Source organism: Tauraco erythrolophus, chromosome 21, assembly GCF_009769465.1.
Source record: "Tauraco erythrolophus isolate bTauEry1 chromosome 21, bTauEry1.pri, whole genome shotgun sequence".
Classification (NCBI taxonomy): domain Eukaryota; kingdom Metazoa; phylum Chordata; class Aves; order Musophagiformes; family Musophagidae; genus Tauraco; species Tauraco erythrolophus.
In genome coordinates, this window is record NC_141485.1 from 12,298,968 (window position 1) to 12,325,496 (window position 26,529).

The 26,529-nt window shown below is 44.8% G+C and overlaps 1 protein-coding gene across 1 annotated transcript in view; it reads right to left on the minus strand.

Moving 5' to 3' along the window:
* COL26A1 (collagen type XXVI alpha 1 chain) overlaps nucleotides 1–26,529 on the minus strand; it is a 196,706-nt gene that overhangs the window by 142,343 nt on the left and 27,834 nt on the right. Inside the window, exon 3 of the mRNA XM_086624752.1 lies at nucleotides 17,545–17,648. Coding sequence (XP_086480878.1) covers nucleotides 17,545–17,648 — 104 coding nt within the window. The remainder of the gene's footprint in view (nucleotides 1–17,544; nucleotides 17,649–26,529) is intronic.

Genomic DNA, 26,529 nt, shown 5'->3' on the forward strand with positions numbered 1-26,529 from the left:
GTGAGGCCATCGGACATACTTCTACCCAACAATGTAAGCAGTGTCACTATGGACACGCTTACTACACTGCAGCGATACTGTGGCAGCAGTTAGATGCTGGTAACCAGTAACGCAGCTGGCCCACTACTGTCCTTGGATGCTTCCAGAATGTAAGGTGACTGTGCGTCTGAAAAATTCAAAACAGTTTTGGGAAGCGGTCAAGAGGTGGGCGCTGGAGGCTGGGGATTGGGATTTAATAGAGAAAGTTGGCATGCCTGAATATGAAAAGGGACCTGAGCAGGTTGTTCAGGGAAGTAGTGAACCCACAGAGGGTATTATCCAAGCCTTTCCTGTGCAGAAAGTGCTTCCTAACTCAGGTCAACCGGACAAACATGAAGTTATCTGTTGGAGAGTGGTTCAAGATCTACAGTCTAAAGTGGCACAATATGGACTAAGTTCTCCTCAAGTCATGCAGATTATTAGAATACTAAATACTGACTTGCTCTCTCCATTTGATATTAAGCATCTTGGTCAGGTATTATTTCATCCTGTTCAATATACAGTCTTCGAGGCCAATTGGAGAAGGATGGCTGAAAGAGCTGCAGCTGGGAACACACAATTACCTCCAACCGATCCTAGATACGGAGTTCCAGCAGATGCTCTTATGGGAGCTAATGCTTTCTCTGATCCTGATGTTCAAGGTACCTGGCATTCTCAAGTCCTTGTGCAGGCTCAAAAAATTGGTATTGGAGCCCTATTAAAAAGCATAGATATGGCTGCTCCTAAAACATGATATGTGAAGATATCTCAAGGACAGAAAGAGCACTTTTTATCCTTTGTGGAGAAAATTGCTGCAGGCCTTGAAAAACAGGTTGAAGATGAGACCCTGAGGCAGCTATTGTGCAACCAACTAGCAAGAGATAATGCCAATGATGAATGTAGAAGAATTATAGATGCCTTGCCAGGAGAACCCACACTAACAGACAGGGTTGAAGCCTGCTTGAAGGTAGGATGTGAAGATCATAGATCTGCTCTGGCTGCGGTTCTGCGGCCTATTCAAATCAAAAATTCTTATCGTAGACCAAAAAGGCAACCTAAGAGTGAGAGCAACCAGACACAGACCAGACAAAAGAGGAAAAATAAGGACAACAGGAGAGCTGCTTGCTGTGTGAGATGCGATAGGCCAGGTGTTGTGGGTTAGGCCGCTCCGGCAACCAAACCGCTCCCCCCCCCCAGTTGTTGACTCACCCTCCCCCAGTCCCAGGGATGAGGAAGAAAATTAAAGAATAAATGGGATGCCCGTGGGTTGAGATAAGAACAATTCAATACAGATGATTTAATACACAGTGTAGGTGCTCACCACCCCCTCGTATGCAAAGCCCGTCTTGTCCCGAAGCTGCAATCCCGGATGAACGCAAGGCCCCAAAATAGAGAGCGGGGGGGGGAGAGAGAGAGTACTCCGAGAGTGGGAGTGCTGGGAGAGAGGGGGGAAAAAAGCAATAGAGCAAAAGCACAGCAAGCGCAAAAGAGCAAAAGCGGCGAAAGAGCAGAAGTGGCGAAAGAGCCAAAGCGCAAAAGCCCTTCTGTCCGGCTGCCCCTCACTGTTATACTGGGCATGGCGCTGCGTGATATGGAATACTGACTGGTCAGTTTGGCCTCAATCTTAAGTTCCACCACAAATCACAAGGGGAATCGTGGCCCCCTTGTCCCGGCTATGCCCCCCACCTTATCCCGCCGTGCTTCTGCACTCCGGCACACGGAAAAGTCCTTGGAGTCTCACGTCCAACCACAAACATCAACTTGCTATCAGCGTTCTTCTCAGAGCGAGCCTCTGAGTAGAACCAAAACACGGAGCTCTTCTGGCTGCTAAAAAGAAGAGCTGACTCTGTCCCAGCTAAAACCAGGACACCTGGTCACTTTGCAAAATACTGCAAAGCTACGTACCATGCCCATGGACAACTCTTGATGTGTTTGGGAAACTTGACCAGGAGTGCAATGGGGATGTGTGCTCAGACACAAACATTTCCCCAGGGCATGGCACCGACACAGGTCTACTCGGCCAGCTTAGAGCCAGCACCCAGGGATCAGCCGGGGTGGATGTACACACCACATCAACAGTCATCTTAGAATCCTGTCGTGTTTATAAGGTTCCCTTGGATGCGTTTGGGCCCCTAGGACAGGGACTGAGTGCATTGCTGGTGGGAAGATCTAGTGCCACCACTCAAGGGATCTTTGTACACCCAGGCGTTATTGATGCTGATTTTACAGGCCAGATTTGTGCTATGGTTTCCACACCCACCCCTCCTGTTGCTATTCCGGAAAAAACTCAAATCGCTCAACTCGTGCCTTTCAAGTCATGTGTTCCCAAGACAGAACAGCAAAGTCGTGAAGATGGTGGCTTTGGATCCACGGAACTTCCACAAGTCTTTTGGACTGCAGACATCTCCAGCCAAAAGCCACAGATGACGTGTACCCTAACTCTACCAAATGCCCAGCTGTCCAAGATTCAGCTCCGAGGTTTGATCGACACGGGCGCTGACGTGACAATCATCTCCTTCTCTGTGTGGCCTCCTAGGTGGCCTTTAGCCCCTGTGGGGTCAGCCATTGCAGGGTTGGGGGGAACCACACAGAGCTATTTAAGCGAACGACCTGTGGTGGTGGAAAATGCAGAGGGGCAAACAGCTACAGTTCGGCCCTATGTCACTGCAGCTCCACTTAACCTCTGGGGCGGGATGTATTGGCGGCTTGGGGGGTCCAGATTGGGACAAATTTTTGATGGGGGCCACTGTGCTGAAGGGTGCAGAGTGTCCTTTGTTGCCTTTGCAGTGACTAGTGAGTAAATCCATCTGGCAACCCCAGTGGCCCCTACCAAAAGAAAAGTTAGTCGCCCTTCGTCAGTTAGCTCAGGAGCAATTCCAACAGGGACACCTTGAGCCTTCCACTAGTCCCTGGAACACTCCTGGTTTTGTAATTAAGAAAAAATCAGGGAAATGGAGACTGTTGCAGGATCTCCGAAAAATCAATGCAGTGATGGAAAGTATGGGGGCATTGCAGCCTGGTATGCCCTCACCCACCATGATTCCAGCAGGGTGGGAAATCCTGATCGTTGATTTGAAGGATTGCTTTTTCACCGTTCCTTTACATCCTGATGACAAGCCAAAATTTGCCTTTACTGTGCCTGCAGTTAACAACGCCGAACCTGCGAAGAGGTATCCATGGAAGGTTCTACCTCAGGGCATGAAGAACAGCCCGACTATCTGCCAAAGGTACGTCGCTCAAGCTTTGTCCAGAATCCGTGAGCAGTTTCCTGAGGCATACTGCTACCATTACATGCATGATATCCTGGTGGCAGCATCCACCCAGGACAAGCTGCTGAGGATACAGCCTTGGCTGCTCGCTGCTCTGCATTCCTATGGATTGCAAGTGGCTCTGGAGAAAGTTCAGCAGCATCCTCCTTGGAAATATTTAGGAGTCAAAATTCTGGATAAAACTATACCACACCAAGAGGTGCAATTCTTGGGTTCCATTAAGACCTTGAATGATGCTCAGAAATTGCTGGGTATCATCAATTGGTTACGTCCCTATCTAGGGCTAACCACGGCACAGCTTTCCCCGCTCTTTAATATTTTAAAGGGGGACCCCGAGTTGAATTCAGCTCGGAAACTGACTCCTGAAGCGCGACGAGCACTGGGGCAGGTTCAACGGGCTGTTTCTGCACATCAGGTTTATCAAGTGGATCCCTCCACTGATATCACTGTTTTCATTACCACTCCAGATTTTCACCCTACAGGTATCATTGGCCAGTGGAATAAACAGTGGCCCGACCCTTTGCATATTCTGGAATGGGTCTTTTTGCCACATCAGCCAAAAAAGACAGCACCCACATTGTTTGAATTGATCGCTTGTCTGATAATCAAATGCTGCCAACGGAGTTTGCAATTAATGGCAGCAGATCCTGCAACAATTGTTCTGCCAGTACAGCAGGAACACTTTGAGTGGAGCCTCACTAACAGTGCTCCTCTGCAAAGTGCGCTGCAAAACTTTTCGGGACAGATTGCTTATCATCTGCCCGGCCACAAATTACTGCAATTGGCAAAATCGACAAGCTTTACCTTGTGGCCAAAAAATAGTCGGGTGCCAGTGCAAGGACCCACCGTCTTCACCGATGGGTCTGGGAAAACTGGGAAAGCTATTGTTACCTGGAAAGAGGAATCTGAGTGGCAGGTGCTGGAAGGCCACGAGTTGGGCTCAGCCCAGTTGGTTGAACTGAGGGCCGTTGCCATGGCTTTTCAGCGGTTCTCTCAGGTACCTTTGAATTTGGTCACTGATTCTGCTTACGTAGCAGACATAACCCAACGCTTAGATTGTTCACTTCTGAAGGAAGTGAATAATGCGGCTCTGTTTTCACTATTGAAAACTTTGTGGTGTGCAATTCAAGCTCGAGTTCACCCGTATTACATTTTGCATATCCATAGTCACACCAACTTGCCAGGTTTCATAACAGAAGGCAATGCCAGGGCTGACATGCCAGCTAACCCTGCTTGAGTAGCACCTCAGCCTGACAAAATCACACAAGCCAAGGCATCGCACAGTTTTTTCCATCAAAGTGCGCGCACCCTGCAGAAACAGTTCCACTTAACGCCCACTGAGGCTCGGGACATTGTCAGCGCTTGCGCTGACTGCCACGGACTTATGGCACCTCTGCCATCGGCGGTAAACCCCAGGGGCCTAAAGGCCCTGCAGCTTTGGCAGACGGATGTAACGCATGTTCCTGAGTTTGGCAGGTTTAAGTATGTGCACGTGTCTATTGACACTTTCTCCTCAGCTATGTGGGCAGCTGCTCATACTGGGGAGAAAGGTCGCGATGCCATTGCCCATTGGAAACTCGCTTTCGCCACCTTGGGCGTGCCTTTTTCTGTGAAAACCGACAATGGCCCGGCCTGCGTCTCACAGAAGACGCGGCAGTTTTTACATCTATGGGGTGTAAATCATACCTTGGGTATTCCGCATTGTCCTACTGGCCAAGCCATTGTTGAACGTCCTCATGGCACTCTGAAGCGTGTTTTAGAGAAACAAAAAGGGGGAATGCATGGAGAAACCCCACAGAGTCGACTAGAAAAAGCATTATATACAATTAACCATCTTACAGTGCCACCAAATTCAAATAATCCTGTTATTTTGAATCATTTTCTTTCGTTGCAGTCTTCAGGCGAGATGCACCTGCCTCGAGTGAAAGTCTGGGTACGGGACCTACTCACTAAAGAGCGGGAAGGCCCGTGTGAGCTTATTGCTTGGGGTCGTGGGTGTGCTTGCGTTTCCACAGATACTGGGGTATGATGGCTGCCTGCAAGATGCGTTCACCCTGACCTGCAGCACCAGAAGCAAAACAAGCAACCTCCAAGGCAACCTTCAAATGGTGGCCAGAATGTGGATCATCAGTCAAATGATCCTTCTGATGGGGATAATGACAGAGATGTCAACCATCAGCCTGGTCCATCCACAAGTAGAGACTGAGCTTTAAGCTTCTTATGGAGTCAGAATGTAGAGCCCTTAAGGCTATTTAGAATTAATGATGGAATGTATAACTGGGTTTGCTAGATGTATCTCCCATGGCATTGCTGGAGAATCTCTCTGCCCACTTTAAATTGGTCTTAAGCAAAAAGGGAGAATTGTGGAGAAATTTTCCAGCTGCTGCAGCATCCTGTGAAAGTTCTTTCCCCATGCAGGCTGGCTGAGAAACACCTGTAGCTTGTTACACTGGGAAGGTTGTTTTGAAACAGGTGCTGTAGCATTCAGCCAGTCACTCTGGGAGGTGGATGGTCAAGTGACCTTGACCCATCTGGTGAACCATGTGACTTGTAATTATTTAAGGTGGGGTGTTTCCTCCTAGAAGCAGGGCATTTCCCTCCTGAGTGCTGGAGGTGCATTGGCCTGCGTTGGAGCTACAGCCCAAAGCCCTCTCGTTGCGACGTTTCCCCAGTCAAATACTTTCCTTCATAGATGAAACACTCCCCTGACAGAATTTAAGACCTTGGGGCTCAGATGTGCAGCACCCATTAGGACTAGCTTTCACAGGAATTAAGTGGTAACAAGGCTGGAGTTACACTAAACGCTGAAACTTGACCTCTCCGAGAAATAGACACATGCTCATGCAGGGACTCCTATCCATAAACATATATAAGATTTTAAATGTTGTGTGTCAGGAAGTCTCATGGATGCATTAGTAATAAACATTATCCTTGGTCAGAGTATCTGTAGCACCAGACTCCATGACAGCATTTCTTCTCTTGAGTTTAGAGCAGAGCTTCATGTTGTTACCTTCCACAAACTCCATTCCCTCCCCTGAGATCCTGCTACCTTCAGAGCCTCCTTCCATTCAAAATTTGTGCATTTGATCAATCCTACTTCTGTGACTGTCCTTGACCGAGTCTCACTTTATGGATTTCCACCCAACACTACAATTTAATCAAAATTTGACTGTATTTTAATTTTAGTCTACCTTGTAGTCTCAATACTACGCACCCTCTAGCACACACAGATCTGATTAGAGGTCTCTGTCCACTCCTGACACCAACTTTAAAACGAAATAGCAAGCCATACTGGACTAAGAACAGTCCCTGGTACAATTTCATTGTACATCTTCACCCAAACTGACACAGACTGAACACTTACAGTGCAAGGTTTCTTTTGAGTGAACTGTGTATTTTGAAGTTGTTCCATCTAATGCACATTCCAGTAGCTTCCCAAATGGAGTTGTACTAACTTTGCTGCCTTTATCCTGCTAACTAGCTCACAGTGAGAAGACATGATGTTGGAATGACATGCATTGAACATGCTTTTGCCTAGCACTTCTGTTGAACTGAAATCACCTTCACTAGAAATGATTGTTTGAAGGAACACTTTTGGTTCCCTTTTTAATAACAAGAAATTGAATAAGAATAAAGTCTAAGATTCAACAACATGGGAATTTGATGCCTACCTCTTGCTTTCACCTTGAAGTCTTCTGCAAAACACGAAACCAGTCTCAAACTTCTCTGGCAAATCCACCTCTGTTCCTGCTCCTGAGCTTGCAATCTCAATTCCACCTGCATTCCAATTCCTTGCAATCCCATTTCCACATGTTAAAGCATCCCAGAATAGTTGTAACAGTTGCACTGAGGATTTAAGTCCCCAATAAATCTCTTCTTCTGCCTGAAGAAAGCTTTTGTGTGGACAAGGCTTAGCCTGCTTAGGTACTGCACTTGCATGAACTCTTCATTATGTTGATGTTTCTGAGCAACCCACAACTGGAATTAGTTATCACAGATCACACAAATATTATTGTACCAATTGCATTAACTCATTTAATGAAAAACCTACATTTAAAAAAAAAAAAAAAAGCAAGAGTCCCTAAGGTAGAAACAGAAAGATCTCCATCTGCCTCACCTCAAAGCTTGGCTCCAGTTCAGCTTGCTACCACCTGCACCGCTCTCTGTATACTCTGTGGCCTTCTTCAACCTTTCCCCTTGGACTTGCAACTCCTCATACCCTTCTTGCCATTTACACAAGCCAACAGCTTACACTGTCAACAGCTTTGTTTAAAATTATTAGAAAAATTCTTTGCAAAAAGACACTGGTCTGTCCATCTGCTGTCTGTGAAAAACTGGTAATGAAGTCTCCCATCTCAAGGAATTCCCTTTATTCTCATGTCCTTAAACCTCAGGAGTACAAGATATTCCTCCGTCACTCATGCAAAGTGACAACTCATTATTAGAACAGCTCTGCACAGGAATCTTAGAACTCATGTGGTGCAAAGTACATTCTCATCTCCTCCAGTATGACACGACAGAAATAGGATATGGCAGTAGAAAAGTGAATCCAGAGTCACACCTAGAGGTGAAGCTTATATCTAGGGATGAAAATCAGGAACAATCTCCTCATCTCTCTCTCTTATCCTCACCAACATTCATATTTGCACAAGCCTCCACTGCTGCTAAGGCCAGATATCTAGGATAATTAAAAGTAAATAAATGACTGCACTCATAAGAAAAGAGATGGCACTCTGCATACCAAGCATTACTTGGCTGCTCAAGTATTCTCCTGGCAGAAATTCAACAAGTTCTTCCTCAAGAAACCATCCCATTCAACACTGTTTGACAGCAACATCAAGTTCACACATTTCATAACTAAGCCCTTAAAAAGCGATGGGAAGGGAGCTGTAATTTCCTAAGTGTTATGCTCAAAAATTAAAAACAAATCGGTTTGTTAAATGGGCAATAGCCTTGCAAATTCAGTGAAGGAAAGAAAATACTCCTCTTCATTGCCACCCCTTCCAACTGTAGGCACTTCATATTAAAGGCCTAAGCCTCATTTCCTATTTCTGATAAAAAAAAAAATAAGATAGTTACTGCAGCGTCAAGGAAGCTCAGATACAGCCTCAGCAGGAGGTTTTAATTCTTCCATTGTTGTCTATAATTGACTTGAAAGGCATCAAAATGAACAGCGGACACTAATTAGGAGCTATTCCTCTCATTTAGCACTTCCATATGCGACTGGTAATGCGGTGCGCACTCCAAAAACTGCTAACTCCTGTTATAAACAGAACCCCACCCTTCCTCCACCACCTCGGACAGGAATTTCTGTAGAAAAGAGAAACAAGGTGGAGGTTTTGAGGACTAACTACATTTGCAGGACTGACCGCATCAGGTGTCACATCCTCCTTTTAACAGAGGAGGACAACAGTGGCAGCAGCTGCAAGAACTTTCCAGCATGCTCTGCATTCAGTCCAAAGTCCTTATCCCGGGCAGAACTGATCGCTTAGTTAAGTTCTCCAACCTTCTGGCTATTTTCACATGACTCTTAGTAATAGCAACAATCTGGTCTGTTTACACAAAATTGCTTCCTCAGGGTCATCCCTCCTGTATTCTTAATGGACCAGCAACATCAACTCATCTCACGAAAGTTAGGAAGGCAGGTAGCAAAAACTAGCAGCCATCAGAAGATGTCTCCAGATTTGGATACTGGAAATCGAAGGACCCAGCTTTCTCACACAGCCCAACCACCTGTGAAAGTCCCAAATTTGTCGCATGGGACACTCACCTTAGCAATATCATTATATACTTCTCAGACTTCTCCAAAACAGCAGGAGTACATTTTGCACAACAGATGTTAGGACAGCCTCTGTGGACAGGTTTTTAGGGAGATCATTCTGCAATCTGTAGCTTACGAAAAAAAAATATTTAAAAGAAAAAAGAAGTGTCATGTCCCTCTTGTCCATTCACTGCCCTCTGAGCTGATGATTGTCCTCCTCAGGATTAGAGTTTCGCATGGACTAGCGATAGTCATTCCAGCTCCCTGAAGTAAAAGCAGAATTGCTTCTATGTCTGAACCATTTCTAAACCTGATGAAAGCAAGGTGATCTCTGTATTTTTAGGCAATTCTTCTGCTGCAAGATTTCAGAGTTTGTGAAGTCTGACACGACCAAATATATTAAACAAAAAAAAAAAAACCACACCAACAAAAAAAAATCCAAACTGAAACAAAAACCCAAACCAAATCTGAACTCCAAACCCATTGAAGGATATGGCCCTCAAGAATTTGGGGGCAGGGGGGAAGAATAGAGAAGTCAGCTGTCTTTTAAAATCCCCTCCAATTCCTAAGCAGATTTAGAAGTTCACAATGTAGATTTATTATCCCAGGGACTGTAATAATGCGAGTCTTATATATGGGAAAAAAACAACTCCCTTCTAACGGCCTCAAGCAAATAAAAGGTTCATCATTGTGGGGATGAATGAGAAATAAGTGACAATTTTGGGGGAAGACAGGAGCTCTGGAGAGCTACACCTACATGAGAAAGAAGTGAGTTAAAAGCATAGGGTTGAAGGAGGCAGTAAGGGTTATGAAAGGAAGATGACACTGTCAGGAGGTTGCATGGGTTCTTCAGAACCCATGCCTCTCAAATTCTACTCCCAAGGAATTCAAAAGCTCACGGGGGTACAAAAGTTCCAATATCTACCTAATCAATCACCAGAGACGTGTCTAAGAGTGCTTATACAAATCTCAGAAAATACTTCTTAAAGGCTCTCAGGTCCACCATCACTGAATCTTTCTTTGGTCAAGAGAAAGATGTGCAGTGGCCAAGATTTCCATGCCATGGCTGATCAAATCGATCTCATCAGGAGGTCCTAATCTGCTAAAAACACACTAGCACCACAGATTAATAAGAATTAGCAGCATTTGCCACTCAGTAACCAACTACTGAAGCCAAAGATCTACCTTTTCCACCCCACCTCAAGCTGTCACAGCAGATTTCAGAGACCACTGCATCCCCTTGGCTGACCTCCTTACCAGCAGCATCCTGAAAATTTTGCTCATCTACTCCTGTGATCAACACATTATAACTCCCTAACGAAAGCAATTTCTTTCTGTGGACCTTTTCCTAGTTGTTTGTCTGCTTTGCTGCGTGCTTCAAGATCACTACCTCTTATGTTCTTTACAGGATCATAAGTGCTCGAAGTAGGATGCAATGAAACTAGCATTGCCAATGGCAGCTCCAGTCACCAATTGACAATAGTGGCCTCTAATGCAGCCCAGCTACCTGCTCTGTCACTGAAGCAGATAAGAGCAACCTCAAGAGATTCCCGGCATCAAGGTAGAACCAACCCACACTCTCTCTAGCCAGCAAAAATGAAGACCCTGCCCAATCACATAGACCATCAATTCTAGTAATTCACTATTTCTGGCCTTTCCAGCAATTCCAGGATCATGATTGCTATTCTGCTTGTTTTCATACACTAAAGACAGTTGCATGGAAGATGAAAGTGAAACTTCTTCAGGAAGAAGCAACACTGGCAGAGACACAGAAGAGCCATACCTTGTCACTGCCAGCCACTCTGTGTAATGGCAGAACCTTCTTTACTACAACAGTAGGAGCTCAGAAGCTCAAGTTAACTACCCAGGACTTCCTTCTCAATTCTAGCGTTCTCCTGCTGCACCCCACCACTTTCCAGAAAACAATTAGTTATACCAGCACCTATGGACAGGCTGAAGTTGTTAAGTCCCACATGCTTGTCTCTTGGCAACGATTGGCAGAGTCCTGCCAGCATGGTGAGAATCATCTAGGCAGAGTAGAAACACAGAGAGCCTCGTAGCCTGGTCCTGTGCTAGCCCTATCCAAGGCCAGGTTATGATCACTCCTGATTGGAAATACAGCAAATTAACAGGAAAGCCATTGACTATAAATAGGTGGGTCTGTCACTTGTAAATTAAGAAATACACAGCTAAGTTAAACAGAAAGCATCCAATATATTTGGGAAAGCAAACAAATAACTTATCAAAATAAAAAAAAAATTCTCTACATACCACAGTAATTTGATGGGAGCTAAAAAAATTGGGACAATGTAACAGTACGGCATACAGTTTTTCTAATCATGTTAAGATAACATCTGCAGATATTTAACACTCCAAATATTTTGACATTAGGTGCTGAATAAAATTCTCCCTGTTCAGTTTAAAAATGTCCAAAAAATGAAACTACTCAGATACTGGAATGCAGTGTCAAAATCTTTGGAAATCTGACAGGGAGGGTTTGTTGCTTTTTTTTTTCTGAGACTGTGTATCGAAAGAGAAGATGAGCACTTACAAATTGCTCAAGTAGTCACACAGCACTGATGCCAGAAAGCGCTCTCAGCAGGCTGCATATTCTTCCAACAGTGACCACACACTCCAGGAACTCTTCAGAAAGTTTGATCAAGGGTGACATACATACTATGCCTGAAGCCAGAGGTTGCTGAATGGTCAGCATGGTGATGGGAGTGGATAGGAATTGGGTGACACACCGTAGAGTAGTCTGGGAAACTTTCGGTGGACCTTCTGCCTTATATTGAAAGAACCACCAGAAACACAAGCAAAAGGGAGTGTAACATATGGAGGAGTAGGAGGCATATGCTATGGAAGAAAGTGTCAAGGTAGATACTATCCAACACCTGTAGGCACACAAACATTACTCAGAAAGACACTTTCATGCATCAGCAATTCCATCAAGGGTGATAAACATGTTTTGATGTTTTTTCACAAAAAATTTTTGAAGGTAGGTTTACAGAGTTAGTTACTACATTTTACTACCTACTTACCAATTGCTTTACTAACTAGATCATTATTAGGAGATTCAGGTTGCACTTAAGTCTATAACATGTATTTACATGATTCACTTACCATACCTAATAAACGTTAAACTTTACGATGAGAAGATATTTGTTATGTGGAACCAGATGTTGGACTTTGAAACAATGGTCACAAAACGAGAGCAAAGTCACATTTCATTAAATGAATTACCGAGCCAGTCTCTAGTAGAGAACTACATACGTGCAAGGACCTGTGCTAGATCCAGACTCGAAAGGAAGGTACCTCGGTCTGCAGCATATTCACAGCACAGAACTGCCCTGCTAACCACAGAGCGCCGAGATAACGAACTCTGGGAGAATTTCACTGTTCAAGTGGATGGTTTTGCTTTGATTACAAAGGAGTTGGACTCTGCTGAAGTGGGAAAACATCAGTGTACTAGGATTTAGCAGCAATAGGAACAGATAGTGCGATGCTTCTCTTGACCCCCACTGTCTTCTCTTATGTTTTCTCAGTTTCTGAGGGCAGGATGAAAAATGCTCAGTGGCAGCACAGAGCTCTGCTACTTGCTGTATATGATACACAGACTTAACTCCCTTGCTTCCAAATGGTGGCAAAGAGGAAGAGGAAGAAACAAGAAGTAACTTAAGTACTTGACAAAAGGAAAACTCACACAAGTTCAACTCCTGAAGAGAACTACTGTGATGTTATGGGAAATGTTACTTCGTAATCTTCTCGTCGTATTTTCACACAGATTAACGGTTCTGTGTTTAACGGTTCACAGGGGAGCAAACCAAGACCTGGAGAAGTGAGATCCCATCAACATCACTTTGAATACTCTTCCTTTTAGAGCACTTTAATGGACTGTCAGACTTTCAGGTCTCTACCTTTGATGTTCATTCTCATGGCCACATCAAATTTTGTATCATAATTGCATTTGCTAGTTTAAGACTTTCCTGGCAGTGTCATTCTGCATCTCTCCTCCTGAGACCAAGAAACTTTGTGAACCAGCAGTAAAAAAGGAGAGGGTTTTTGCACTCTATCATACCAAGAGGAAAGTCATCATTTTCTTATTTCTGCTTTGAGAACTGTAAACACATGGGAATCTATGAGGTTTGAAAAAATATCAGGATGACAAGATGCAAACAATGGTTATTAAAAGTAAATAAAAATATTCCAAGAACTAAAATGGGGGTGGAAGTAAGTTCTTAAATTAAACCATTACTTGAACAAGGCTGCTCAAATTTCCTATCCTACTTGTATTCTTATGGAAAGAAAAAAAAGTACGCTTGGAATCACAATGGCATCACTTTAGAGGTGCTGAGGTTACTCTTGGAGCTGCTTCTTGCCCAAACAGCTAAGCTGTCTACCATCAATCTGCTTCTGGGGTAAATAGGATACTGGCTACTGTCCCAGATTCAAGCAATATAAACAAACAAGAAAGAAATCTATGTTAGATTTGTAACATGAAATAAGACCTTGCCTAGCTGGAGCGATCTAGAGCAGTGCTGAGTGCCTGAACTTGCTAGGGACACTTTTCCTCTCCCAAGAGATTGCACTTGCCTTTGAACTTTCAGCCATATAGAAAAAAGGCTGAGCTGAAATGTCAGCATCATCTTGGATTCAAATCAATCAGCTTGATGCATGATTGCAATAGCTAAACCGCTTCACCTCTGCACTGCTCTCGTCCATGTGTTCTTTATATCAGCAGTCAGCAGACTGGGTGGCTCAGTGAGTTGATTTCCTGTCCTAAGCTTAGGCTCCAGTTTAAACAAAACAAAACAAAACTCTGAAACTGGAAAATAAAAATTAACATCTACTGACAGTTAAATTCACTACTCTCATTTCCATCAAGTCTCTTTCTCCATCCAAGAAAATTACAAGAAAACCTTTGGGAAGCCCTGGTACAATTGGTGATTTTTAACTATCTACTCAACTATCTGGTCACAGTTCTACAAAAATAATAAAGGGATTAGAGACCTTTCAAATGTTGACATACCATTGGGTGAGAGGAAAGCAACGAAGGGAAAGGGGGAGAACCCCAAGCAGTGTCAACTTAAAAAAGGAAACAGATTGGAAGCAGCCTTCCCAACCTCAGTAAATTAATAGCCCACTGAGTAGCAAAATCTCCACCCACTTTCAGAGCTGGGCTTCCTCCAGATGATGTTGCTCTATATCAGCTATAATGCAAAAGTTAAATTCCCAAGATAATTTAAATCTAAACAATGTGCAGCTTTCAACATTAATGTAGGTGCCTGCCAGCTGGTGACAGTTAAGTGGTTACTTTCTCAAGCTAAACTTATTAGATAAGGGTCAAGACACTGTGTAATACTCAAATTGCATTTAACAGCTTGCTCTATCAGTGCACAGTATGTCACTGTGGAAAGGGAGTTTTCTCATGGAAGGTGTGTTACAGCAAGCCAGTCTCATCAGCAGTCTGTCGTACTCTGGGGCTAGACACCCATGTGGGACTGTTTCCTTTGCAAAGAGAAGTTGACCTGCCATTTGGGAGATAACAAGGAAGTATGTATGTCGGAAATAGCTGCAGTGCAGCCTTTGAATGATTGCAAGTTCTTTGACTTAGTTTCCTTGGGTCGCCCTCCCACCATCCGATCTTCCCCCATAAAATGCTAAAAGAAATAAAACAAATTTAAAAAGGGCAAGGAAGGCCTCATAAAAGGACAGCTAGTAAAAATAATCCATACTCCAGATAGGCTACAGCGGCTCTCCCACAAAGACACTCTTCCAGAACAGCACAAAAAAGGAGCCAGTATCAACCCTGCTCACTAGGAATTAAAGAATCAGTAGATAGGATCTGTCATGTCTCAAGATACAAAAGCACCATCAGTCTGGGACTCCCTACAGCTGTGCCCATGCACACACAACTCCCAAAACTGCTCTGTGTGCTCCATCAGTCCATTATCTCCTGGCTTAGTCTGTCCTACTGATAAAAATGTGACCTTACTATTCCAGGGCCCATGGGGAAAGAAAACTTTTTCCTTTGGTCTCTGGAAACAGAAGACATCTTGAAGTGGAAGCTCAGAGTCGTTGTAGTTGCCATTCTGCTGACAGTGGAGAACAACAGCGACTGTCAGAGAATTAAAGCATTTGCAACACAGCAAGGAGGCAAGCTCAAAATAGTGCAGGGCCAATCTGTCTTCAATCATACCTACCTCACATCAACTTCAAAAGCACCAGCTGCACATACAAGTGAAATGAAATATTGAGGTGAAATAACCATTCTATGATTCTATGATTCTATGAAAGATGAAAGCACTTTCAGGTTCTACCCTGCTAATTTGCTGTGGTTTCATAATTGCACTGGTTTTGTTTTGTTTCAGTTTAGTTTTCTATTTCCTTTTGTCTGCTGTTTCCAGGAAGGACCCACACAGATGGAAGCATCCCACCCTCTCAGAGCAACCGAATCTGTAGTAGAAGAGCGTGCAGAAAGGAAAGAGTAGAAAAGGCTTTATATCAGGTTGCCAAAAAGCACTAAAAAACTCTCTTCAGCCCCTTTTACTCACAATTCCAAGTAACACTCACATTAAGGATTAGCATAAGGAGCAAGTAAATACTTCCATGTTAAAATTGATACCTCTGGACAGCGTGAGGTGTGGCGCACACCTCTAGTGTCAATACTGCTGCTAGAAATTAAACGGCACAACTCTGCTGTACTAGAAAGGAGTCTCTTTTTTTGATTTTCCTCCTTTTTTCAAGAATATGGGACTGTCAGTAGTGCCAGATGTTTTAGGGAGGGAAAAAAAAAAAAAGTAAAAATAATCTCAAACATGAAAGAGAGGGCTTGCTACTGGCTTTCTGCTCACACTCCACAGACCATATCTAAGCCCAGAAGAACAATTCCACCTTGAAAACTGACTGCATAAAATTGTCACCTCGTTCCACAGACCTGCTCCTCTGAGATCACCACTGACTTTCTCAAACAAGCTTATGTTGGCTTTTTATTTCCACTGAACTCTGCTGAGACAGATCTGGCACTGCGGGAGGGAGCTGGATTCTCTCCTTTACACCAGCAGCACCACTAAGCTGTAATTACTCACACCTGTCCAAACCTACAGGCACAAACGGGCTGCACACACTGGCTTCTTGGGTCCATGGTCAGATCCTCGGCCAGGCTAAGCCACAGCTACTCTGGAAATAACAGTTCTGCCACAATCCTTCGCATTCCTCTCCCCCGCAGTGACAGGTAAAAATCCAAGATGAACACAGCAGCTTCTCTTTCCCAGGCACATGGCTTTTAACAGCACGCTAAAATGCAAAGCTCTCTCCTGCAGACTATAATTTAGGGTGGCTTTGCCACTTTTTAAGACTTTTCTTGAGCTTCTGGGAAGCTATTGTTTCCTCAGTAGCCTGAAGCCAGCTGCTGTGTACAACCACCATTCTTTGTGGCTGTAACAAACAACTTCCTCGTTAGAGAGTTGCCTGAATTGCGTGATTAGCACCAAGATACTGCAGCACAAAGAAAATGAGGTGCAGCTACAAACAGCAGAGTCTTAGAGGTGCTGGACACCCCCAGTGACCCTCCACCAGCCAGCAGAGGCAGGCTGTGTTGGCCTGATGCAAATGAACAGAAAACTCAAGGCTTAGTTTCTCTCCCATTCATAAGCCATGAACACTCATGACAGATTCAGCAGAGCCTTAGTGCCTAAACCTGAAATTCGATGGACAAGCAGGACTTGTTTCAAAGTCTTAGAAGCAACAGAGCAGAAAACATCAGGAAGAAAAATGCAAAACATGCCCTTTTTGTCCATCATGATGAGAAAGAGAAGACTTTCCTCTCTACCAGCTCTGGAAAGAGCCTTGTGTTTTCTTCTGTGTGAAAGATCAGATGCCAAACTCAGAACTGTGATTTCACATGCACTGTGCAACCTGAATGTTGCACCAGTAAGTTAGGTGGCAGGTGGGAAGGGGAACCAAAGGTGCCTAATTTAATTCAAAGGTGTCTGGAAAAACAGATATTATTTGTGTCCAGACCTTATAGGCATGACTCCTACAAGCAGCCATCCAGGGACCGACTTTCATCAGCTACAGCAACTGATGCTGATGACGTTGGGATGTGAGAAGATAACACATTGACATGGAGGAAGCATGTTTTCTAAAGGACTGTGCAATGGGGATGCCAAGCACATCTATAAACAGATCATGAGGACACCAAGCACAAGCACATCCATAAACAGGTCATCCCCAAGTACCCATTTCTTCATTTCTTTCCCCCTCCTTGTTCAGACTTCTCTACGGGCATTCAGTATGGCCTGTTTTCCAGGATCACCTTTCAGAGTTCGCATGCGAGCATACAGATAACAATGGGGAGTGAAGAGAATAGGTGATTTCTTCCCGTGTTTGAGAGGTGTAGAGCAAAGTATGGACAAACCCCAACTCAATCCAGCCAGTCCATCCACACGTCTCCTTGCTGCTCCGTAAGGACGGATGCATTTCTGGATAACTTACCCTCTTCACAGTTGCTCCCCGTGAAGCCAGGGCAGCACCTCCACTCCAGCGTGGTCACAGTGCGGTAGGACATTTTGTATGTGGGCCTGATGAGAGTCCTGTAACTAACACAAACAAGAAGTCAGTAGAATGCACTTACCCACTCAAGGGTAGTGATGCTACTAATTCATAGCACATCTTAGTGCCTGGATATATCCCCAGAGTACCCAGCCACCCCCAGCTGCAGAAAAAAAAAAAAAGACACACGAAATAACAGCACAAGGGTTTACCACAGTGTGGACCTGGTTCAACAACTGTTATTTCTCTCCTTAGCCCCTCATACTCTTCTGGCTCTTCCCTACATCTCTCCTCCAAACACTTGCATGCTTTGTGGAAGTCTCATCACTACCAAGTTGTTGAAAGTAGCAGAAATGATGACTCTTGTTTCCCTCACTCTACCTCCATGTGGATTTCTGTCATCGAACAGAGACTGGCATTAGCCTTTCCTCACTCAGTACTAATAGTTTCCAAAATATTACTCTCGCAAAAATGGCATAAATCTCTCAGGTGTCTTCCCTCCTTCTACCCCACCACTCAGGTCTGGGATGTATCAACATACCAGCGTGACAAAGCTGATCATGACACAACACTACAGCAGTGATCTTCATGGAGCTTCTTTCTAGCTAGTTGATCTGTACCTCAGTTTTTGCCATCTGAAATAGGGTTACACTCTTCCTCACCACAGCCGAGGTTCTGCAGGACGCATCGTTAGCTGTGTGTACAGCACACAGCACGCCAGGGTCCCAGTTCAAGTACGAGTACTGCTCTGCCTCACTAAAAACTAGAGGGCTACCTGCAGACACAAGCAGACCTGTACAAGGCACCAGTGATTCTGAAGTCAACACACAACAGTTACATAAATGCCAGTTTTTCCTTTAAAACAGCAGCCCTTCAAAGTTGGCAAATCAGTTTTCCCAGCGTACAGCCAGACAAGTCACTGCTGCTATTCATGAAGCTAAAAGCAAACACAGAAGTCGTACTCGAAAAGTTCCCCTTGAAATTCCTACCGCCATTTAACAGCCAAAGGAATTTGGCACGCACAGGGAGAGGCTGAAGATTTGGGATTACAGCACTGCAGGCTGCAGCTTTATGCTTCTCTCTCAAGGTCAGGCAGACACAAGCCCGGAGCACCCAGCTCTTCTCCAGGGAAGAGTCTCCCACAGTGCCGAGAGCCACCAGGAAACAGAGTGCTGCCCCAGCCTGCTCCACCTACAGCACTGCCCTAGGGCCACGATGGGCACGGGGCCAAAACAGAGCTAGAAATTGCAGGAATCTCATCCAAAACCCCTCCGAGGGGTAGCAGGCACAGGTGTACATCCAGGACAGCACTGCAGTGACATGAGTAGTTACTCTGAAGAGCAGTAACAAAGGCTTGCCAGGAGAGGCTGCCCATGTATGTCTTGGAAAGAAGGCAGGAGCTCAGTCGTGCTTAACACAGCCTTTGGGATACCATGTTCTCAGTAAGCTGTTGCTGATTATTTATGCCATCTGCCAAACACAGAAACCAACTTCTACAGCCACTGGAGAGGAGGGCCGCACAAGCTTCCTCCTGAACACGTGGCCATCTGCACTTGGAACGGCATCACCCAGCAATGGGAGAGCAATGCTGTCTCCTGAGAACATTATGTCCTCACCCTCCAAGTTGCCAAAAAGCTCACCAGTTACTCCTAATATCAGCAACTGTAATCCAAGGACTTGTCTAATGCAGGCTGGACAGAGCCAGCTCATCCCACCTAGTTCTCTGCACTTCTGCATCCAATGGTATTCAGGAGTTTGTAGTCAAGAATGGGTTTGAGGACTTGGCACCACATTGATGTAGGAAAACCTTCAGTGCTTCTTCACTGAGACACCTAAGGCACATAGGCTTTGTCTTGCTGAGGGTCTCTCAGAACAACTCTGACGAAGTTCAGGAACTGAACCCAAGTCTCCTAACTCCCAGTCCTGGCGTCGCACTGGAGACATCTTTCCACACGTAAGCCCAAAACCATCAGTCAGAAGTTCATGACTTTGTCACTAACACCACAGCTGAATTTGACCTTGAGATGAAAGTCTCCAGCCCAGTTACCAGAGTCTAGAGCCAGCTAGTCTCCAACCACACCGTGATTTTAAAACTATGTTTCTGCCAACACCAAGATGTTAAAGCTCTCTCAAACTTCATTATGAAGTGTGGAGAGTTGCTTGAGCCAGACTGGAATCTTGGCAGCAGTTCTGTGTCAGGGAAGTAGCTATAGTTTAATCCTCAAATGAGTAAGGACTTCTCAGGGCATGACAAACGTGGAGCTCAGCTGTCACGGACCGCCACCCACCGTGAATTTCCTGGAAGAGTCCTGATGTTCGCAGCTTTGTTCAGCATCGTACAGTCAGGCATGAAAAGTGGTCCCAGCTTGCTAGCTCCAATTTACTCTAAAGTTGCTCTGTTCTTCATAGCATCATTTTTCCTCAATCACATGACAGGGCACCAAGGTCTATTGTTACATATATCATCACATCATGCAGATTTCTGACTGCTGTTCCAAGAGGGGAGCAAAGAAAACTCTTTTAGCAAAGGAACACCACTGTCTGATACCTTAAGTGTTGCAACTGAAGCAGAGGAAAAAAATATGGAAAAAGGAGAGAAAAAGAAGATCCATGTTACAGATCAGAAGCCTCAGAATGGAAACACGCAGAAAACACAACAGGTAGAAAAGGGATTGGTAGCAGAAGAGGAAAGCCTTTCCCTTGGATATCACCCAAGCCACAAACACTGGCACAGAAATCTGCAAAACCGCAGAGGTTAGGATGAGCCACAACCTGCACCTCTTCGCTTCCCTCTTTGCACAGACAGACCCCTGCAGCAGAAGGCTTCCAAGCACTTCAGAGAAGCAAACTACAAGGACCTGCCACCCTGCTGCAAGAGATAAGCATCATTTACCAACACGTTTGCTGTGGCTCGCAGCAAGGTCCCTGGGAGTGGGGCAACACTGAGGGAAGCCAGAAAACTCAACTAGTGGCCACTGCTCTCAGTAGATCAAACACCCGGCTGTCCTGGGAGGCTGCCCGATCAGTGTCAGACAAGCTACAGGAGCTCAGCTGCATGCACTCATCATTTGAGAAACAGTTTCCTGCTTGTGTCTCTCTAAGTGACTGCCCAGAAAGTGGTAATTTGGGGAGGGAGCACGAGATGAGTGATTAACCAATTTAAGGGTATGAAGCTAGAATTACTGGAGAGGTCAGGACACATCAAGGGATGGCAGCCAACAAGCCTCACGCCTCAGCACACAAGGATATGTTCCCCTTGGTCTCAAGAAAGTGTCGCTGAACACAAAAGCCAGACATGACACAAGAAAGGGAAAGAGTGTCACATTCTTGGATCGGAGCCTCAAAAATATGGTCAAAGGAAAACACATGATCTCTGCCATGACCCAAGCAGGACAGCCTGCCACACACTGTAAATACCTTCTCCTTTTATGGATTTCTCCTGCCCTTTGACACTTAAACCCAAAGCTGTTGTACACAAAGAAAAAATGAAAGGGAAGGTGTGAAACTCCTTTCCACATCACAAGAGATGGTTTTGTTAGTGTAATTCATTCAGCCATTGCAGTTTGTGCCCGAGAAGACCTCAGCAACCTTCCGAGGCTTCTATTCATTTTTATTCAAGTTCCAGACAAAGTTTCAACATCACTTACTGATGGGTTTCAGGATAACAAGAGGAATGAACTTGCCTTTTTGACCGGCAAAGAATCTGGAAACCAAGGAATCCAAGCTCTCTTTTACCTACTACTCTCATGGCAATGAAGTCACATATCAACCCAGTGGGTCCAGCTCTGTCCATACAAGTGGCATGTCATCTTTCAAAGAGGGACAATTCATCTTAGTTATAACAAGTTCTACCTCTGCAGTAAAAGAAGATCAGAACAAAGTTCATGGGAGATCTTTTTTGGTACCCATGGCTTGATTTACAGACATGCTAAAAATCTAAAATACCTCATAGAAAATCAAGGTGTTCTGAAATAGGTTTCAAATACGTGAGGTTAACTGAATCTTGAAGTACTTGGCTGCCCTAGAAAGAAGAGAGGTTGGAAAGAGCTAGGCAAGTATTGACATAGAAAAGAATATCCTCTGTGTCTATTCAGAGAGTCCATTTCTCAGAGAAGCTGTCAAGAACATACTTGTTTCTTTTCACCACCATACCCTCTCCAGAGAGGCCATCATAACCATCCTCTTAAAGCCTGCCAGACACTGATTACACCAGGTAGCTTCTCTGTGGAATACAGACAAGATAAGGTCACCTCAATCAAACCAGTGCCACAGCTGACACAAAGACAAGGAGTACCTTTGCCATCACATTTGCACTCACAAGCATGGCAGAGATCATCACGCTGAATCAGACCTGTGCTCTTTCTCTCCTGCAGCCCTAGCTCTTCCAGTTTCCCTAGCACGAAGGCGGTAGTTCTCCAGGGAAGAAGACAACCAGAGGAGTTTCAAATATGCTCCTGCAGACACTCAACAAGGAATAAAATCTGCAGCAGCAGGAGCATCGGAGGCATTTGTGCATGTCCTGCCTTTGCCAAAGAGGAGGAAGAGGACTGCTTAACTCTGAGCATGTCTGGTTTCCAGAACTTATCAAGAGTCTAAAACCCAGAAAACAGAAACTTATACACCTCCCACCCCAAACTGAACCAAGCGGTACTTCACAGTCTCTCAGTCCCACGAAAAAAGACACAGGACAGACAGATATTTCTATGCCACTGGAGTAATCATTAGCTCCAGTCTTTGTCAACAGTTGGATCTCACTGCTGTTCCAGAGCAGCACTTCACTTCCCTACCAGCAAGGAGGAAGAGTGCCCAGACAGCATGTCTGGCACGACCAAAAGGCCTTCAATTAGCAGCTTGAGGACACCCGTGCCTGTGCACAATCTACCAAGCAGATGGCCCTCCACCTGTGACCAGCCAGCAGCACACAGGTCCCCTTCTGAGAGTACAGTCATCCATGTTCTTCCCAAACCTCAGAACACACCTTTGTGCCACAGCTCTAATCCCTTACACACTCAGAGCCTCTATCCTCTTCGCAGGAGCACTGTTCATCCTGCATTCATATCCTGTGCGTGCATGAGAGGGCAGGCGTCTTTTGCCAAGCATATGACTCTACGTCTTGGAGAGAAATAAGGGAAGTAAACACATGAAAGAGATCATGTGTGAAACGACTTCAAATAGCAATCCTAACGCACTGGAATTAACTCTGGCATTTATTACTCAATCGACTGGAAAGAAAGAAAGACAAAAGGGTTTCCCTGTGGCGTTACTGCTTCTGAAACTGAGGAGAAACATCAGCCACAGGCCAATCTCTTGGGTGACAGATCCCCAACTTCTCCTACTGACCCTGTAGCAATAGAGGCTCCAAAAGCAGAGAAGACCAAAATGGATGAGCCTGCAGAATTCCCTCTTTGTTATTCTGCAAACTAGCTTGTAAAAATCCCTCAGGGAACACAAATGTGCTCAGTTTGAATGAAAACAACAACAAAAAACCCCAACATTCAAAAATACCAAACAGCAAGAATGATCCATGCAAGATGTGTAGTCTGCTTATGTTAAAACTGTCATCAAAAGCACAAAGCATTTGTGATAAGCCAAACCAGCTAGAATACAGAAAAAAAAAAAAAAAAGAAGAAAAGGTGCAGTGACTAGCAGTTGGAAAGTGCATCACAGCTCCGATTTGCTGTGTTGCAAGAATGCTTTCCCCTTCCATCTTTCCCACCTTTGAGTGATGTTTCAAGCTGACAGATAAGTAACTTCATGTTTGGAGTTTCAATAGCTCTTGCTAAAGTATGGAGGCCAGGTAAGCCCATCCCTGTACAGTCAGCTATGGGTTTCCAAGAGAATCTTCAGATTCTCCGAAGCCAGAAAGCGCTATGGAAAAAGGATGCTCGAAGAAATGTGACCACTGAGTACAGCAAAAGAACAGCAGGATAAAAAACTCTCACAACCTTGCTGAGAACATTCATTTTTGTAGGATGAAACAAGTAGGAGAGGAGTCAGAATCTCCTGTCACAATCTGAAGTAGCATGCTTCCAGAGATGAGACAGGGATTTTCACAGCAACAGTAGTCTGAAGAAGAAAATACTTGTCTTCTGAAGACTGTAACAGTGCATGATCTGACAGACTGTTCATCACATTCACTTACCTCCTGAGATACTGATTTACTCACCACAAAAGTCATAAACAAATACCCTCATCAAAATTAGGTTGATTTTGGCCAATTAGTGTTTAAGACGACATTGTCCTATTCTCAAAAAAATACAGTAAGACAAAAGTAGTACTGTTCTCATCTTGTAGGTGAGGTGGCATCGCTTGACCAAAGGCACAGAAGTCATGAAAGCTCCAGCAACTGAATGCAGGTCTTAAATCCTTGCCTGGTCTATGAGACCACCCTTCTCCGTGAGTCTCAGAGAACTTCGTGTCCTAAGCAAGGTCGTACCATGCATTAGCCTGCAGCTGCTGCAAAGTGACCGCTCAGCAGAAGGGTTGTAATTCAGATGCCTGGGTTTACTGGGAGCTGCACACAACCATGCAGGCAGCAGAGACTCAGAGATGAGATTGCCATTGAAACACCAAGCTGGAGGCTTTATCCCTTCCTTCAGACAGATAAATGGCATGTGATTTTTATGGCATGTGATTTTTATAAGTACACTAGGAGCTTCAGCCAGACTGCTGGAAAGTTGTCCGTTCACTTCGTAGCGTGACAAAGCAAAGGCACATCCTATGGCGTGCAGAAGCTGAAGCCTTCACTACACTAATGGAGAGTGTTCAAAAATATATCTGCTGAGGGAAAGTCTCCAGCCAAGGCTGCTACAAAGCAACTCAGCACTCAAGCTAAATAAAAAGTCTGGGGTGGAGGGCAAGGACAGAGCAGCTCATCCCATCCCAGCTGAGATGACAACACTCCTGCAAAAGAAGTACAGCTGCCAGCTTCCCAAGAGCAAGTGAACAGACAGCAAGGACATCACACAACTGGAGCTGCTGGGCTGAGGGTCCCACAGACACCCCTCTGTCAAAGGCTTGACTCTGAGCTGCAGTTTGTGCAATAAGGGAAAGAAACGTAACACGAATGAATGGGAGGCAGGAAGTGGATTAAATCCTTGTGTGGCCACGCTGATGTCTGCTTGTAAGCAGAGTCTCTCTGACAGAGAGCCTCTCTCAGCTGTCACCACAAGGTTGAGAGATGCCTCTTTTTTGGCTGGCATCCCTTTTGCTAGTGAGCAGTCTGATAACGGATGCTGGCAGAAGGAAAACTCTCCCAGATATGGTTGACTCTCCGTAAACAAGGAGATGAAAACAGTTTGTTTCAAGTCGCAACCGGGAGAAATCCTATACAGCCAAAATAATGCCAATGGCTCACTGACATTTTTCATTGCTTACAGTCAAGTGTAGCACCATATGAATCCAGCTGCGCCCCCCTTCAAGATCAGGCACCAGAAATCTCACTAGAGAAGAATAGGAGAATGCCAGAAGATCTTTAATTTTGTCTTTTTGGCAAAAAGAGAGCAGATGTATTTGTATTACCTGAACAACCACAGAGCTATGGAGAGCATGAACATTTCTAGCCACTACCAGACCTGTAGTAAGCCAGACATATCCAGAAGCTAGACTTCCAGAAAACCTGAAAAGACAGAGGTGCTGGTACAGAGAAGGTAAGGAGGAAACAGAAACAACATTGTTTGATGGGAATGAAGCATTGGCCCTGTGAAGCATTCTTGCTGGATCTGTCATGTAGAGCAGATACAGTCAAGCAGGCAATCATTAAGGACCACATACGAAACAGAGAACTCCTTTATATTACAGGAACACGCTCAAGGCCTGGTGACCTAGAGAAGGCATTTAGTGACAGACACAAAGGATTCTTCGCTTCCCCTTCCATGAAGATAGCATAAGCCCTCTCCTGTGTTTCACGAGGCATTGAGACAGGACACTATCAGATTTGATATCAGTAATACTGCTTTTCCCTGTTGAAGGTATCTACTGCAGATACCCTTACTTAAGATGTCCTCTTGAGAGACTAATCCCTTGACATCACAAGGTATCAGGGCTTGCAGCAGCATTTCTGGACTTCAATCCTACAGTAGCAGGATTAGATGAAACAGGGGTAGAGGTGTCCTTTGCTGTTAGTAAGAGCCATGGTGGCAAAGTGGCAAGCCCACGGGCTCAAGTTCTGCCATGCCACATCCATCATTCTCTTTTTGAGAGAAGTTAGTTTGAAACACAAAAGAGGTAACATTTAACCTAACCGTAGAGTTGTTGTCTTCGCCCTGCACCACAGACGTGCTCATCACAAGAAAAAACAGACTCACAAATAAAACAAGACAGTTCCCAGGCAAACAGCAGTGTCACCCAAAGCTTTTGGGCTTTGGGTTGGGTGGGGTTTTTTTGTTTGTTTTGAAAAAGCAGGTAGACAATCACTCTCAAACCACTAACTAGGGGAAGGAGGGACATGGGGGGGAGGAAGAGGGGAAAAAAAAAAAAAGCACCTGAGTTGAGTTTTCTGCTCTGTTCACCTCTGTAGGAATTTTCAGGTACCTATGGAAGTTGTGCAGCATGGTGGCTGGTATAAGCTTATAAACCCCTTCAAAGCCAGTTTCTTAGCAGAAAAATAGGGAAAACAAGTATAACTTGCAAGGAACTGCACTAAGAAGGGAGGTGCTGAACAGAAGAGGGACTCAACTGCCCTGTCACTTTGGGGACTGACTCTCTCATTGCTATCCTTGGGAGTTTTCATCTGAAAACACGATATAGGATTCACCTGAATTAGGAGAGAGACTGGCATTCCTAAAGAGACAATATTCATTTTGGTGAATGAGGAGTAAAAACCTCATGGAAAAAGAAGTATATTTCAAAACCTGAGCTTGATTCTGAGACAAGAGAAAGCCAGCTATTCACACATCTCTAGGCGCTGGCAACATAACGTTGATAGGC